Genomic DNA, 14,304 nt, shown 5'->3' with positions numbered 1-14,304 from the left:
CGGCTCTGAAAGGGGTTGGGGAGGAGGGAGGGGAGGAGGGGCATGGCCCCCAGCCCCTCCTCAGCCGCAACATGTGGACCATCAGGGAGGGCAGAAGTCTGTGAAGTAGGGGTGCTGAAGGGCGTCTTCGGCAGAGATCCGGTGCATTGGGTTGCATTTCAGCAGGTTCTGGAAAGCCAAAAGGGGGGAAGCAGGGACTCCCATGAAACTGCTGAGAGAGATGTGCCCGTGATGTGCCCAGCAGGAAGGGGAGGTCTCCTGCCCTGGCCTGAAGGGGAACGAGGGAGGGGGCTGGGATGCTGGAAGACGCGGGGATGGGCAGCTCACCTGCAGCAGGTCTCGGCCTGTTGCGTTCAGCTTTGGTACCACGTTGACCAGCGAAGTTGTGGCAGGGTACATGGGGTAGGGCTGAGAAGGACCAGAACAGGTGAGAGGGGGATCGCCTGCCCAGAGGTCATCTGTTGCCCCTGCTCAGAAGCAAGGTGGCAGCTCTGCCCCCCATCCCAAACTGCCTCTCTCAGGATGGGGGGGGGGCGGTTCCTGACCTTGTAATCGGGGAGTTTGGTCATGCCTGGCCACTGCTCCTCTGTTGGGGTCCCCAGCAGCGTGGAAGAGTTAAGGACTTGGCTTGAGCATTCACCTATCCTGCCTACCCCCACTTCTGGTAAATCTGGCTTTGCCATTTCACCTCCCCAAGGGCCAAGGATATCGGAAGATCCGCTTCAATTGGTCATCCACATCATTGCCCGGAAATAGGGGCCGCCCTGCATTTGCCAGCTCTGGGGATGAAGACCAAGAGGTTGGAGCCCTGCAACCAGGCTGTCCTCCTCCTCCCCCTCCCCATACAGGACCCCCCTGCCTCAGCCTCACCTGCGAAAATGCAGCCAGCGGACCACATGTCGATGGAGGTGGAGTAGAGTTTGGCCCCAAAGAGGACATCTGGGGGCCGATACCAGAGGGTCACCACCTGTAGGGAGGCCCCATCCGCAGGGGTTGAAGTCAGGGAGCAGAAGAGGGGATCGCACTGAATCCCCATCCCCCCAAGCTTCTAGAGGGAGGGTCCCTGCAAAACCTTGGCACAGAGGACAGAGTCACCCCATTTGGCAGAAAGGCGGGGGGCAGAAGGTTCCACAGAACTGCCACCCCCTGGCTGTGTACAGCCCCCGCCCTCCTCTCCTGGCCTGCCTGGCAATGGTGGCACATGGGTATGCGCATACATGGGCTGCCTGTGCCACTTAGGGGAGGGAAGAACATGGGATTCAACATGCTGTCAGGAAGGAAGGTCCTTAGCCCTCCTGGGGACTGCAGCACAGCTCCTCAGATCCACCTGGCCTCCTCTGCCAATGGCCTCCCCGGGCTCTGCTCACCTCAGCTGAATAGCAGCGCACCGGGATGCCAAAGGCCCGCGCCAGCCCAAAGTCTGCCAGCTTCAGCTCCCCGTTCTGCCACAAAGGTGAGACAAGCAGTCAGGAAAGGAAGAGGCCACAGAGGTACCTGCTCCAGGTGAGGGAGGATGGGCAGCCCAGAGCCATTATCCTTGTTCTTCATGGGGGGGTGGGGGGGAATGTAAGGTGCCCCATGTCACAAATGCACCCCGGACAGCACAGCTGGAACCATTCAATGGCATTTGGGTAAGCAGGGAGAAACATCTGCCTGGGGGGCCCTGGTGGGACGATCTGACCAAACTTGGAGCTTTCCTAACCTTTCCCCAGAGTCTGTCTCCTTGTGCTGGGCTGGGGGGCAGTGGAGGGGAGGAACTGTGGACCCAGGAGGAGAGGCCTGATGGGACCTCCAGCCTCAGCAGCAATCTCGGTGCTAATTGCCTCCCCACTGAGAGGCCGTTCTTGGCTCCAGGATGCTGGGTTCTCAAGGCAGCATTTGCCCACAATGCTACAGCTGAGACGTGATGCCACTGAGACTGCTGTGCACAAATCTTAAGCTGCCCAGGGGTGGGGGGGCAAGCCAACCTCAAAGATGCCTTAGCTTTTCTTCAGGGGCCAGGAGGAAATGGTGGCACCCCTCGCTCAACCACCAGGAGCTGGGGTGCTGCAGGGAGGGGGTGTTTAGCAAAGAAGCTCCCCCCTCCTTGCCCCCTACACTCACTCTGTTGATCAGCAGGTTCTGGGGCTTCAGGTCTCGGTGCAGGACGTTCCGGCTGTGGCAGAAACCCAGGCCCTTCAGCAGCTGGTACATAAAGGACTATGGAGAGAGGAGCAGCCCTGTGCCAGTGCCCAAGCCTGGTACTTGCCCATTGCTCTGGGGCAGCCCAGTTTCTCAGAGCAACAGCCCCCTGCCCTGGACAGGAGTGCCTGCCTCACCTTCACAATTTCAGGGTCCAGATCACCATTGCAGCTGTCAAAATACTTCTTCAGGTCCTGCAAGTGGCAAAGGCCAAAAGGGCAAGAGTCGGGGTGGGCCTGCAGTGGCCCCGGACAGGCTGCCCTGCGGGGAAACAGCCCCCAGCTTCTGGGGCGGGTCTTGCCACTCCCCTTCTTCCATTCAAACAGCACAAACACGGCTTTCATGGCAGATCCCAAAGGCGGGAAAGGAAAGGGGCAAGAAACGGGAAACCCCAACCGGGTAGAATTTAGAGCTTTCCACACATGTGCTGCCCCACCCCGCCCAGGGGGGCTTGGCAACCGGCTCTCCACGGAAGGAGCGAACTCAGCCCACTGAGGCTTACTTGGTTCACAACAAAACTAAAGTTTACTCTGACAGTGAATGGCCACCAATCTGCCCCCCCCCCCATGAGAAAGCAGCCCACTGACCTCCCTCCCAGCAGGCACTGCCTTTAGCCCTGGATACTTTTGAGCCAGGAACAGCTCATGCAGGGGGTGGCAAGCAGCCCCCTCAGGTCCTGAGCCTGCGACAGCGGGGCGGGGGGAGGGGAGGGGAGGAAGGACAGACCGCATGGGACCTGTGGCTCTTGATGCCACGCAATGCAGTAGGGGCGCCAACTGGGAGGGCTCCTTAGGGCCACTGGAGAGGCCCGCAAGGCCCAAGGCTACCGGAGCCAAGGGGTGAGGATTCGCTCCCAGCAGTGCTCTTTGTGGGAAGGAGTGGTGGGGCGGGACCGGGCCTCCAGAGAAGACCTAGGTTTGGACATCCCCCCTCGTGCCCTAGGGCAACACCCCTCCGTCTCCTGACCTGGTCGCAGAACTCGAAGACCAGCGTGAGCTTCTTGTCACTGTGAAGGACGTCATGCAGCCTGGAGAGGCAGAGGACATCTGGCCATACATCTTCCCGAGCATCATCTCCACCTTCACCTCCTCACCCCCAGCCCTGCTGACCATGCTGCCCCCACCAGGCGATGGGGCTCAGGCACTTGGGAGGCTTTGCGGTGGCTGCCGCTCCCAGGGCCAAGGAGGCCTCCCCCAGGATGTGCTCCAGCTGTGCCTCGGCTTGGCTTCCAGCCTGTCCTTGGAAAGGGCTTGCTCCGGCACCCCGCTCAATGTAAGCCACAGAAAACTGACCAGCCTAGCCAAAAGCGGGATGCTCTGAGCCTTGTGAAAAGCCACCTACTGCAAACGGGCACAGCCAACACCCAATGCAGGGGCAGGAGGGCTTCAGAACTACAACTCCCACAGGTCCCTGCCATGTGCCCAATGGGGTGGGATACAATTTCAAAAAGGCCACCCCCCACCACCAAGAAGGCTTTATTTCTGCCTGATGGCAAACAGATCAGGCCCAATTCCCTGATAGCCCTGGGCCTGGCTCTGGTAAGGTGGAGCCTGCAAGTCCCAGCCAGGAGGGCCCTAAAAGGCGGAACAGCACCCAAGACGGCCCTCCCTGGATGTGGCAGGCCAAATGTCTAAGACCCAAGTCTGCACCCCTTCCAGGCTGGGTCTGCATGGCCACGGGGAGCTCCGCCCTCAGAGCTGCTTCTCTGACTGAGGCAGCACAGCTTCTCACCCTTCAAAGTCTCCTGAAGCCCAGAAGGAACAAATGGCCAATTGACAGGCTCCCCCGAGTGCTGGCAAGCCATCATAGGGCCAGACTCTCACAGAACCGTGGAAAGAGAACCGCACGCTCCAACAGCCAGCTCTGACATATGGAACAAGTGTGCAGGATTACAGGAGGGCTATGCTGGAACACTGGCCACCTGGGTACCCTCTTAAGAGCCAGGCTGCCAAGGTTCTTGCTCCAGAGAAGCCAAGCCTGCCCTGTGGAAAGTGCTCCCTGAGCGGTCCGTCCACCACTGGCCGAGTTGGGACCGCCTGCTGCCTCTGAAACCAGGCTCTCCCAGCTGCTTGTCCCTGCCCCAGCAGGCGATTTTGAGGGTGAGAGTGGGCCCCAGATGGTGCCACACTGCAGAGCAGAAGGTAAGTGCTGGGGGGCCCTCTCCCATTGGCTCCTTCTTCTCCTTGCTGCCCCAACTGAAGCTCCGGGATGGGAGCCTTCCCTCTCCCGTGTTACCTGCTTTCAGGAAAGGGCAGCTGCAGAAGGGTCAGGGTGCCACAGCCCAGGACTCAGGGCCAGCCCAGCCCAGGCCCCAGAGGCTGCCAGGCGAGGCAGAAATGGTCCGAAAGGGGTCTTCCCACCACCTGGCCAGAGCTGCCAGCCTGGTTGATCAGGAGAGCAGTAAGAAGCTTCCTCTCAGATGGGCCAGGGGCCCCTGCTAGGCTGAACCCTGGGCACCCAAATGGGGATCCCACTAAGCCCCCTCCCCAGGGGCTCACCGAACTATGTTCTTGTGTTTGAGTTCCTTGAGAAGGCAGATCTCCCGCAGGGCAGAACTGGGGACACCCTAAAAGACAGGGAGGGGCATGAAGCAGAGTGCAAGTCCCCCCTCCCCCTCCCCCTCCCCCTCCCCCTCCCCCCCCCCTTTGACAGCAAGATCCACACATGCTCTGGGGAAACCCTCAGGACTGCGCTGCACCTAGGTTGGAAGGAGGTTGAGGGCACAGCCATGGCCAAGATTTTTTTTTTTTAATCGTATGGCATAGCAGTTGGTGTTCATGCTGCTTTTTCTTGCTAGAAAACCTTGTGAGGTCCAGCAGCCAGATGTGTAGACTATTTGACTGTGACAAGTCACATTGCCCAGGTGCACCACGAGGAGGCTAGTCTACATTGCACCGAGCTGGGCTGAGAGAAAGGGACTGGCCCAAGGTCAGGCAGCCGGCTTTCATGACTAAGGCTGGACTAGAACTCACAGACTCCTGGTCTCCAGCCCAGCACCTTAGCCACTAGACCAAACTGGCTCCCATGGCCAAGACGGGGTGGGGGCAAATAGGCCGCGGGAATCGGGCTGGTGACCCGGCCGCGTGGAAACCAACAGCCCAGTGGCCTTCCGAGAGCGCGTCATCCCGCGCAGCCCCCACTGCAAGAGCGGCAGCGGCGGCGAATGCCAGCAGGTGTCCGCACCGCCTCTGGGGCAACTCCCAGGCTGGGAGGCAGAAGCAGACCCGCCCGGCTCACCTCGTCGTCGTCGTCCAGTCGCACCCTCTTTAGCGCCACGATTTCGTGGGTCTCTCGGTTCTTGGCCTTGAAAACGGTCCCGTAGGTGCCTGGAAAGGGAGGGGACAAAAGACATCGCTCAGAGCGCCCCGGAGCCCCTCTCGGAGGGTGCCCCCCTCCCCCGCTGCATCCTCTCTGCCGCGTTGCGGGCGCCGGGCGGCGCCCTTCAGCCCCGCCGGGCTCAGAATTCCGCCCCCGCCGCGCCGGGACGCCCACCCTCTCCGATCTTCTCCAGCTTCTCGTATTTCTGCATCGCTCGTTCCGGCCGCCGCCGCCGCCGTTTCCCCGCCGCGGAAACCGCGCGACCCCAGCCCGAGCCGGTCTGACCCTCCCTCTTTCCTGCTTCCCCAGCGCCGTCCCAGATGGGGACTGCAACTCCCAGCATGCCGCGCCCGCCAGGCGGAGCGACCGAGGCGCCTCCTGCAGAAAGACTACAGCTCCCAGCAGGCATCGCGCCAGACTGTGGCTGGGACTGTGCGACCCGCGGCACCCGGGCGCGAGCGGGCGCCGTCCCCTTGCCTGACCGCCTCCATTTGCTGTAGCCCCTGGTCTGCCTGCGAAGGCCCCCGGCCCTGCCTGGCTCAGCGCCTCTCGCCGCCAAGCCGCGCCGGGGTTTTCGGAGAAGCGCCCTTCCTTCCCTGCAGAGAGGCGGCGGAGGAGCCCTCGCGCGCTCGGGTCTGGCTCCCCGCGGCAGTTCGGGCCGGGCAGGGTGGGTTGCAGGGAGTCGCGTGCGCCCAAGCCCAAACAGGCCGGGAGGCGTCAAGCAGAAGGTCGCGTTTGTGCCGGGGTCGACGCTGTATGGCCTAGAAGCAGCCCGGGGGCGAAGACCCGGGAGGCCCCGATTCGCCTCTCTTCGGCAAGGGCGAGACCCCTGCTGGGGTCTGGGCGCGGCTCTGGGCGCCCCTCGCCGGAGGGATAGCGGAGGGTCCAGAAGAGGGCAAAAAGGCGCTGCAGGGCGTGGAGGACGCGCCCGTGCGGACAGGCCGAGGGACCGGGGCCGCTGAGCGCGGCGGGGAGGCGGGACGGCCGGGCTCGAGGCGCGCAGGGGCGATGGCCGGGGCCGCTGCTCCTGGAGACAGAAGCCAGGACCGGAAACCAGGGCCGGAGCCGCAGCTCCCCGGGTCTCCTTGGAGCGCAAGGAAGTCGCTTCCTACGACCCGCGCAGGAGGGGCGCAGTCGAGGCTGGGGGTTCCCCCTCTCTGCGCGGGTCCGAGAACGGGCCGGACAGCCGCCTCCCGGGGGTGGCTTCGCTGGTTGTCCGCGCTGCGGCGGGCTGGACTAGATGATCCTCGCGGCCTCTTCCGGCTCCACAATTCGAAGACTGTGGGCTTGGCAGCCCCTTTCTGGCAGCTCAGGCTGCCAAGGGTGTTGGCGGGAGCTCCATCTGTTTTGGAAGGCTCTTATTCTATTCGCGGGCGAGTTACGGGAGGGAGCAACTCCTCCTCAATCCTCGAGAGGGAGGGGCTTTCTCCCCTAGGGGGCGGGGTTTGCCCCACCGTGCACGTGGCGAAGCCTGGGGCTCGCTGGGCGCATGCGCAAGCGAGAGGTGAGCTGGTCCCAGGAGCTGAGGGGAAGGCGCGCGCCCGATCACTGCTGCGCGCCGCTGTTTGTCGGGTGAGTGGCGCCCGCGGGCGCGTGCACGAAGTGATAGGCCGGGGGGCGGCCAGATGAGGCATGGGGCCGGAACTGGCAGCGAAGGCGGGGAAACAGCAGGCTCGGCCCACGAAGAGAGGGGCTCAGCGGCTGTCTCGCCGCCGCCCCCCTCCGGCTTGGATTGCTGACCTCGAGATGCTGCGAAAAGACGGCCGCGAGGTGCACTTTGCGAGGCACGCTGCCCCGGCGCTCCTCTTAGATGGCGAGCTACGGCCCTGGCGCGGATGTGGCCTCCGGCTTTCCGCTGGCCGGGCGGGGCGCGTGATCGGCTTGCACCCCCCCCCCCCGCCCTTAGTGTACTTTCATTTCCCGCCGCCGAAGAGCCCGCTCGGGCGTGCCAGACGGGGAGCGGCGGCCACGCAGGCTAGCCTGTCCGAAGGCCTGGCTTGGCGACCCCCGGGCCGTGTTTGCCCGGGGCGCGGGACGGTTGCCTTTCTGCCACCCTCGCCCCGGTGCCGGGGGCTGGCCGGGCGGAAGGGTTACGCCCACGGCGACTCGGCTGCTTTCGACGCTTGGGAAAGGGCGGCCAGGATGCGCCCTGGGAACTTCGCGGAGGCAGCAAGGAGGCTCCGGGCGGGGCAGCTCAGGGCCGCTCTCTCGGGCCGTGGGTAGCGAGGGCCGGGCCGGGCGGGGCCGAGCACCTGCCCAGGGAAGCCATTGCGTCATCCGGCTTCCTCCCGCTCCCCAACGAAAACTGCCCCGGGCGGGAGCTCCCTGGACCCGCGCTGCCCCTCCCCATCCCGTCCTTCCAGGGACGCCGGAGGGGAGGCGGTGGCGGCAAAGCTCCGGCGTTCGCAGGAGTTTGGGCTGCCGGCTGAAACCTGCCGCAGCCACCCTTCTGGTTGAAGAGCCCTCCCTCGGCCCCGGCCTCCTCTTGGCTCCAGGCGCCAGATGGCTGGAGACTTTGCTCCCACAGGACCGCCCTGCCCTCCCGCTGCTGGCAGACCACCACCCAGGAGCCTGAAGGCCTGCGGATCTTAGTCTCCTGTCGTCCAGCTGGTCTTGCTTGTGGCAAGTGATGCTGGGAGCTGTAGTTCCACAGCCCCTGGGGCTTCCTGAAATGGGGGGGCTGTGCACCTCAAGACACCTTCAAAGCCAAACTTCCTCTGCTCCTGCCACCCGCTGGGGCAATTCCTGGCTCAGAGGGTTTGGGACATGCCCCTCTCCCGGCGGTTTGGGGGCTTCCCTGGCAGGTGGACAACTCCGCTTTCCCCTCAGAGTCAAGCTGACCTCTCACCCGGGGCCTGTCTCTGTGCATGAGAGGGCAGTCTGGAGGGCTTGGCCCTTGCTGCCCCTGGGGCACTCCTGCTCGTGGCTTGGGCCAGCCTGGCTATGCCCCAAGGGCAAGCAGGGCAGGAGCTGAGGGGGAAGGGCCCGGTTTTTCTGCTTTGCCGCCTCCCTCCTTGGGCTGGGTGTGCAAGGCCTGTTTGGTGCGGTCCCTGCTTTTGGCTACCAGCTGGCAGTACGGCAAGCCCCAGGCTGAGAGTGCGTCCCGTTTGCAGGTTCTTTCATTTCCCAGAGGTGTTCCCGCACCTCCTCCCTTCCCTGTGGAAGAGACCTGCCACCGCTGCTTCGATGCAACGTAGAGATCGCAGAGCGGACTGTCGGGCCAGGCTCTCGCCGGAGATGTGCCCTGCCACCTCTAAAGCCACGATGGCACTTGCAGGCACCTTCTCGACCTCCTTCCCTGCTGCCCCTCCGAGCAGAGGCCGCCTGGTGCTGCTCTGCTGAACGGTGGAGCCCTCTTTGGCTGCTGCCGCCCCGTCCAAAGCTTAGTTTTCACTTGCTGCTGGCACTGATTGAGCAGGACTGGCACTGATCCACCATCCCGGCACAAGGTTTGGAAAGGATGGCCCAGCAGAACCATTTTAGGCAAATGGCCGGAAAGCCAGGCAGCCGCTGCCCAGGGTGGAAAATGGGGCTTCGGCCAATGTTCTCCACGGTTACAGGGAGCCCCTCCCCCCCGATGTTGTCCAGCCTCCCTCAGGCCTGCCCTCCACTGCTTGACCGCCCTGGGGAGATGCTGCCTGCACGGCGTCCTGAATCCCCTTCTCCCACCAGCTGCTTCTCAGCCCAATGCCCTTCTAGGTGGGACCTGGCCGTTGCCCTCCCTGGCACTGGGGCCCCAGGAGTGGGCTCCTGGCATGAGGTTCCTGGGCCCTTGGCAAAGCTGTCCCTGGCACTCTTGGGGAGTGACTGCTGCCATGGCAAGACTTTCACAGACCATACCTGACTTCCGGGGTCCCTCCAACGTCAGGGCAGCAGCTGTCCCGTTCCCAGACTCATCTCGGGAGACCGATACTGGCGTGTGCCCCCCGCCCCCATGGGACCCCCTCAGAGGCAAGGTTCTTCCAGTCAGGGCAAGGCAGCTCCCCTTCCACTCCATCCTATCAGGGTGGGCTCCTCAAGCAGCAGAGCACTGTGCTGCTCTTTCCACAGGGAGCACCGTCCCAGATCCCAGGAGGCACCGGCAGGCTACTGTGCTGCTGCTCCTGCGCTTCAGAGGCCCAGGTGGGGAGGAGCTCTTGAGGTTCTCCAGTCCAGCCCTTGCTCAGGCAGGAATCCAGGATAAAGCGTTTGGGCAGACGGTGGTCCAAGCTTTGAGGGGCGAGGAGGGGAGCTCACCCCTGCTCAGGGTCTCTGACAACCCTGCTGAGCTGCTCTTCCTGTCCAGAAGTGTCTTCTGGCATTCAGGGGGACCCTCCCGCCACGTAACGTGGGCTCTGGGTCAAGGGAGAGCAGGGCTGGCCACTGCCTGCTCTTCCCAACCTAGGTCCTTCATAGGGTTCGGCGTCTGGCCGCTGATCATCCTCGGCACCCTTCTCTGGAACCTTTCCGGTCTCTCCGATGCGTGGTGCCCAGGACAGGCACCGTTCTGCTTCTGAACAAAGCGGAGCAATTGCTTTTTATGATTTGCCATAGTATATGTTATTGCACAATTATGATTATGAAACTGAATTCTGATTCAGAGAATGATTTGGAAATCAGGCTGGAAAAGGCAGTGGCAGCATTGCCCAGAAACAGGCATGGTTTTGTCCTTATGGCCACCAGAGCGGAGCTTGACCCCACAGGGACCTTCAAGCTCCCCCTGTGCCTTCAAACTCCCCGCCTCGGCAGGGGTGTGAGGGGCAGCATAGGAAGGCGTCCTGACAGAGGCGCCCAGGGATGGCACCCAACCTCTGTGTCTGCGAAGAAAGCCGAGCACCTCTGCATCACCGGAGAGGATCTTGGCACCCGTTTTCCACACTGGCCAACGTCAAGAAACCTCCTGCAGGACTTGGGGCCTGGGCCTCTTCCCCAGCCCGGTTGCCTGGCTGCCGATGACCTGCCGCAGTGCAGAGCCCCGAGCGCAGCAGCTGCGCGGAGCATAACGGCTGCTGGGGAAGAAATTCAGGTGGCAGAATCCCTCTCTTCTGGGAGCGGCCGGTGTCAGAGAGCCTCACCGGCTTGGGCAGCGCACATCACAAGCCTTTGCGGGAAGAAGCATTCAGTTCTCTTTGCCCGGAATCCGCCGCTGTCGGCTTTGGAGAGCGGGTGATTTCTCCTTTGGTGGGAGGAGGAGGAAAGCCCTCCCCAGCGGGTGCCTTTTGACCCTGCCTTCCTGTGGCCCGGGCGAAACAGCAGGGAGAGGCCGAGAGCTGCAGGGGTCCTGGTGCTGCTGCTGCTGCCCCCTCCTGGCAGGGAGAAGCAGGACCCAAAGGCTGGGCTGCCAGTGGTTTCCTGGTTGGGGGGGGGGGAGGGAGCCATCTTTCTTTGGTCTTGAAGGCTGGCCTGAGCCTCTTGCTGCTGGAAGAATGTGTTGCGTTTCATGGAGCGGTCGGTGTCAAGGGGACGGGAGGGTTGGCTGAGATGAGGCTGGGGCCTCACCCGTTCATGGACTCCCAGGTCTTGGGTCCTGCTTAATTTCCAAAGCATAGAGAGGGAGGCTGGCTTCAGGGCCATCTTTGCCCAATGTGCCTGCTGAGGTCAGTTGCAGAGGCTGTGTTTGCGTGGCAGCGGCTGGTGTGATGACACTGACTCCAATGCACCTGTTGATGTACAGTGCCTATCCTGGCTAGTCTATGAGCCACAGAACTGTGGAAACCGAGCGTGGGTTAATCCAGAAACCAGGTTAAAACTGTTGCGTGCCTGCAGCTATTGTGTCCTAGAAACCCCATGTTAACCCCCCATGTGAGGATGAAGAAGTGCAGGGGGGTAGCAGTGAGATGCATTGTGGGGGCCTCAGAAGGGCCATTCATTTATCACTTCTTGGACTCTGAAATCTGACTCGGTGCCCAGGTGCTGGTGTCTTGCTTGAGCCGCCTGCTTCCCCCAATGAGCCCCCCACCCCCCCGGGCAGTGAAAGGGAAGGCCGGGGTGCTGATCTTGGCCAGATTGTTCAAAGGTGTTAGTCGGAGAGCAGAGGCAGGGAGGAAGGTCAGCTGGCCGGCCAGCCTGCCCACCCTCCACAGCCAGGAAAGGGCTCTTAACCTCTGCTGCAGAGTCCTCGGGACTCAGAGTTGTATGGGACGGCAGAGCGGAGATGCCAGGAGGTGTGCCTCTCAGAGGCTCTGATGTGCACGCATCACAGGAAATCAACAGGGACAACTGGGGATTGTACCTGGGGAAGATGAATATGCTGTGATATGAAACATGGTGGGATGGTACTCCTGATTAGCATGTAACACTTCCTGAAATGGGACAGACCCAGCAGGAAGGGGGTGGGGGTGTACTGTAATAAAGAAAAACGGGGATCAAAGCATGGAAAACCTGTTGAGGGAAAAACAAAGGTGGTATCATTGTGGGAGTTAATTATAGAGTGCCTGGAGAGGCAGAATATAACAAGGAGGCCTGTCTGCATAAGGTGACCGAGTCTTTCCAAGAGGCAGGCAGTGACAACAAAGGTGGATTCCAGTTTTCCTGATCTGGAATTCTCAGGACCTAACCCTGCCAAGCGTCTCCTTGTCTCTTGTTGGCAACTCCATTTGAAGAAGGAGCAACAGGCTCTGCTATCCTGGACTGTCCCTTGAAGAAGTGAAGGCAACTGGAGCCTGGGAGGAAGTGAGCTGTCTTCTCCTTGGACCCCGCAGGGAGGAGAAGCAGAGAAGCATCAGATTTGGATCCTGGGCTTCAAGAGAGACGGCAGAGCAGATCCAGCAGCTTGAAATCCTGACGGAGAAAAATGTCCAGAAGGATGGGAGGTTCTGTAAAAAGAGAAGCAGAAGGCGCATTTGCCAAGAAGAGCAGTGGGAGAACTCCGGGGACCGGTGTGGGGAGAGCTCTCTGGAATGCCAAAGGGAAAAAGAGCTCTTAGCTGAGGATGACAAAGGGTGGGAATTGTGTCGGAAAAGCTGAAGCTCGGAGCGAGCCGAGTCTTGCGAGAGATTGCCAGGAGAATCAGAAGGGCCGTTTGGATACGTTGGAAGCCAAAGGGGAACCCGACCTCTGATTCTACGCCATCTTCCCTCAGAAGAAGGGCAGAGCCCTGCCTGGCCACCCCTTGGTGCCGAGGGAAGGAAGTGCTGCGCTCAGGAGCAGCCAGGAGAGACCTTCCCTGTGGAGGGGAATTCAGGTCTCCCGGGGCCAAGGGAAGCCGCCAGGGACGGCAAGAAGGCAGCACCCCGAACTCCTCTTTGGGTCTGCAAAGGTCACCCCACCTCAAAGAGGGTGAGGAAGACCCAAGGAAACGCAGACCTGTCCGTCTGATGTCCTGAATGGGCCAGGCCTTCGGACAGATAAGCCAGTGGCACGTTTGTGAGCATCTGGGTGGCCACACGATGATGAACAGAGCCCAGCATGGCTTTGCCGCAAACAACTGCTGCCAGACTAACCTGCTTTCCTGCTCTGACAGCCCGGTAGATCAGGGGAATGCCACAGACACAGCGCACCTGGACCTGGGCACAGCCTGGGCAGGGCACCTCCAGGGCTGCTGCTCCTTCATCGCTTGATGAAACACGCTGGGTAATAACCACTCCCGGGGGACTCAGCAGGATGAGTGGCCGGACACCAAGAGGGCTCAGAGGGAAGGAGGCCACAGAACCCTGTCCTGGGCCCTGGGCTGCTCGGCATATTTCTCAGTGGCTTGCATGGGGCCATTAAGGGGAGGCTCAGAAGGCCTCCACCAAGCTTCTGGGCTCCCTTCCCACCCTGACATTCTATGAAGTGCCAGAGGAGACTGAAAACAGATGGGGGCAGGGGCGGTCACTTTGGGGACATTGGCTCCATTGAGGTGACTGGCCTAGAAGTGGGGAAAATCATGTCTGGATGGGGTTCTTGTCCTCCTCTAGGGTTAGGGTCCCATTTGTGCCTCCCGGGGTCTTTGCTGGGGAGAGGTAGCTGCTGGCAGCCAAGCTGGACTACTACGATATGTGGCTTTGAGGACTTCCCAAGATATTGAACCTGCCAGTGGGCCTGGAACCAAGTGTGCCAGCACTTCCCTGACCCCAAACCAAACAGGCCCTTAACAGGTGGTTCTGCTGCCAAGACTGATGCCATGCCCAGACAAGTTTGGAAATCAGCCTGCTGATCTTAGGCAGTTGGTGATAATTGAGTCTCCTGGCCAATGGCAGGCTATCTTTAGCCCTCCAGGTCCATAATGCAGATGGAACCCGTCAGTGTGTCAGCTGCTTCAAAGGCTGGCCTTCATCCCCTTCAGTGCCAAGAATGATGTTCTTACGAGGCCAAGCTGAGGGGCTCCTCCAGCAGCACCACCTCTGCCTGGCGGGTGCTGCTTCTGTGTGTCCTGCTGGTCACCCCCTTTTCTCCAAGGGTGGCCCCGGGGATAGCTAGCCCTGACTCCCCCTACTGCCTGCTGGGGACTTTGCCCTCGCCTTGGGACGTTCCTGGGTCCCTTCTTGTCCTGCCCCTCCCACAAGGACTCGGGGGGCGGGGTCAGTGGTGAGAGAAAAAGCCGCTTGGTGGCTCCCAGAGGGAGGAACCAATGGGTTGGAATTTGCCATGTTGGCTTCCTGCTTGGGCTTCAGTTGTGTCCTGGAGGGCTCGGTGTTGTGTGATCGCCGCACCCTCGGCAGAGTCTCGGCTGTTGCCCTGAAGCTGGCTGGTGTGTGTCTTCTGGGGGGGCGGGGGCAGGCCTCTGGGGCACCCTCTGCTTCCGGCAGCAGAAGCAGGGACCCTCCCTCCCAGACTCCTCACCCCATGTCCTCCGGGCCAGCTTCTCCCCAGTGGGATTGACCCCGTGCTGTCTTGGGCTTCTCT

General features: G+C 61.7%; 1 protein-coding gene across 1 annotated transcript; it reads right to left on the bottom strand.

Moving 5' to 3' along the window:
- On the bottom strand, positions 1-5,794 carry CDK5 (cyclin dependent kinase 5). Its single transcript, XM_063303168.1, has 12 exons — positions 5,674-5,794; positions 5,419-5,507; positions 4,680-4,747; positions 3,148-3,208; positions 2,319-2,375; positions 2,104-2,199; positions 1,368-1,442; positions 871-967; positions 710-779; positions 546-606; positions 328-408; positions 1-168 (listed from the first exon to the last, which is right to left on the bottom strand). The coding sequence occupies exons 1-12, from the start codon at positions 5,708-5,710 to the stop codon at positions 82-84; spliced, it is 879 nt and encodes a 292-aa protein (XP_063159238.1). The 5' UTR covers positions 5,711-5,794; the 3' UTR covers positions 1-81.
- Between the last annotated feature and the right edge of the window lie 8,510 nt (positions 5,795-14,304).

The sequence above is a fragment of the Candoia aspera genome, chromosome 4, assembly GCF_035149785.1.
Source record: "Candoia aspera isolate rCanAsp1 chromosome 4, rCanAsp1.hap2, whole genome shotgun sequence".
Classification (NCBI taxonomy): Eukaryota; Metazoa; Chordata; class Lepidosauria; order Squamata; family Boidae; genus Candoia; species Candoia aspera.
The sequence above is the reverse complement of the archived record's forward strand: the minus strand, read 5'-3'. Positions and strand labels throughout refer to the sequence as shown.

What these genes read in the sequence shown, in the direction of transcription:
- CDK5 (XM_063303168.1), bottom strand. Translation starts at nt 5,710, where the DNA reads ATGCAGAAATACGAGAAGCTGGAGAAGATCGGAGAGG. An exon ending in AAACACAAGAACATAGTTCG is followed by an intron (nt 3,209 to 4,679) that starts GTGAGCCCCTGG and finishes CTGCCTCTCCAG; the next exon opens with GCTGCATGACGTCCTTCACA. An exon ending in TCTTCGAGTTCTGCGACCAG is followed by an intron (nt 2,376 to 3,147) that starts GTCAGGAGACGG and finishes TGCCACTTGCAG; the next exon opens with GACCTGAAGAAGTATTTTGA.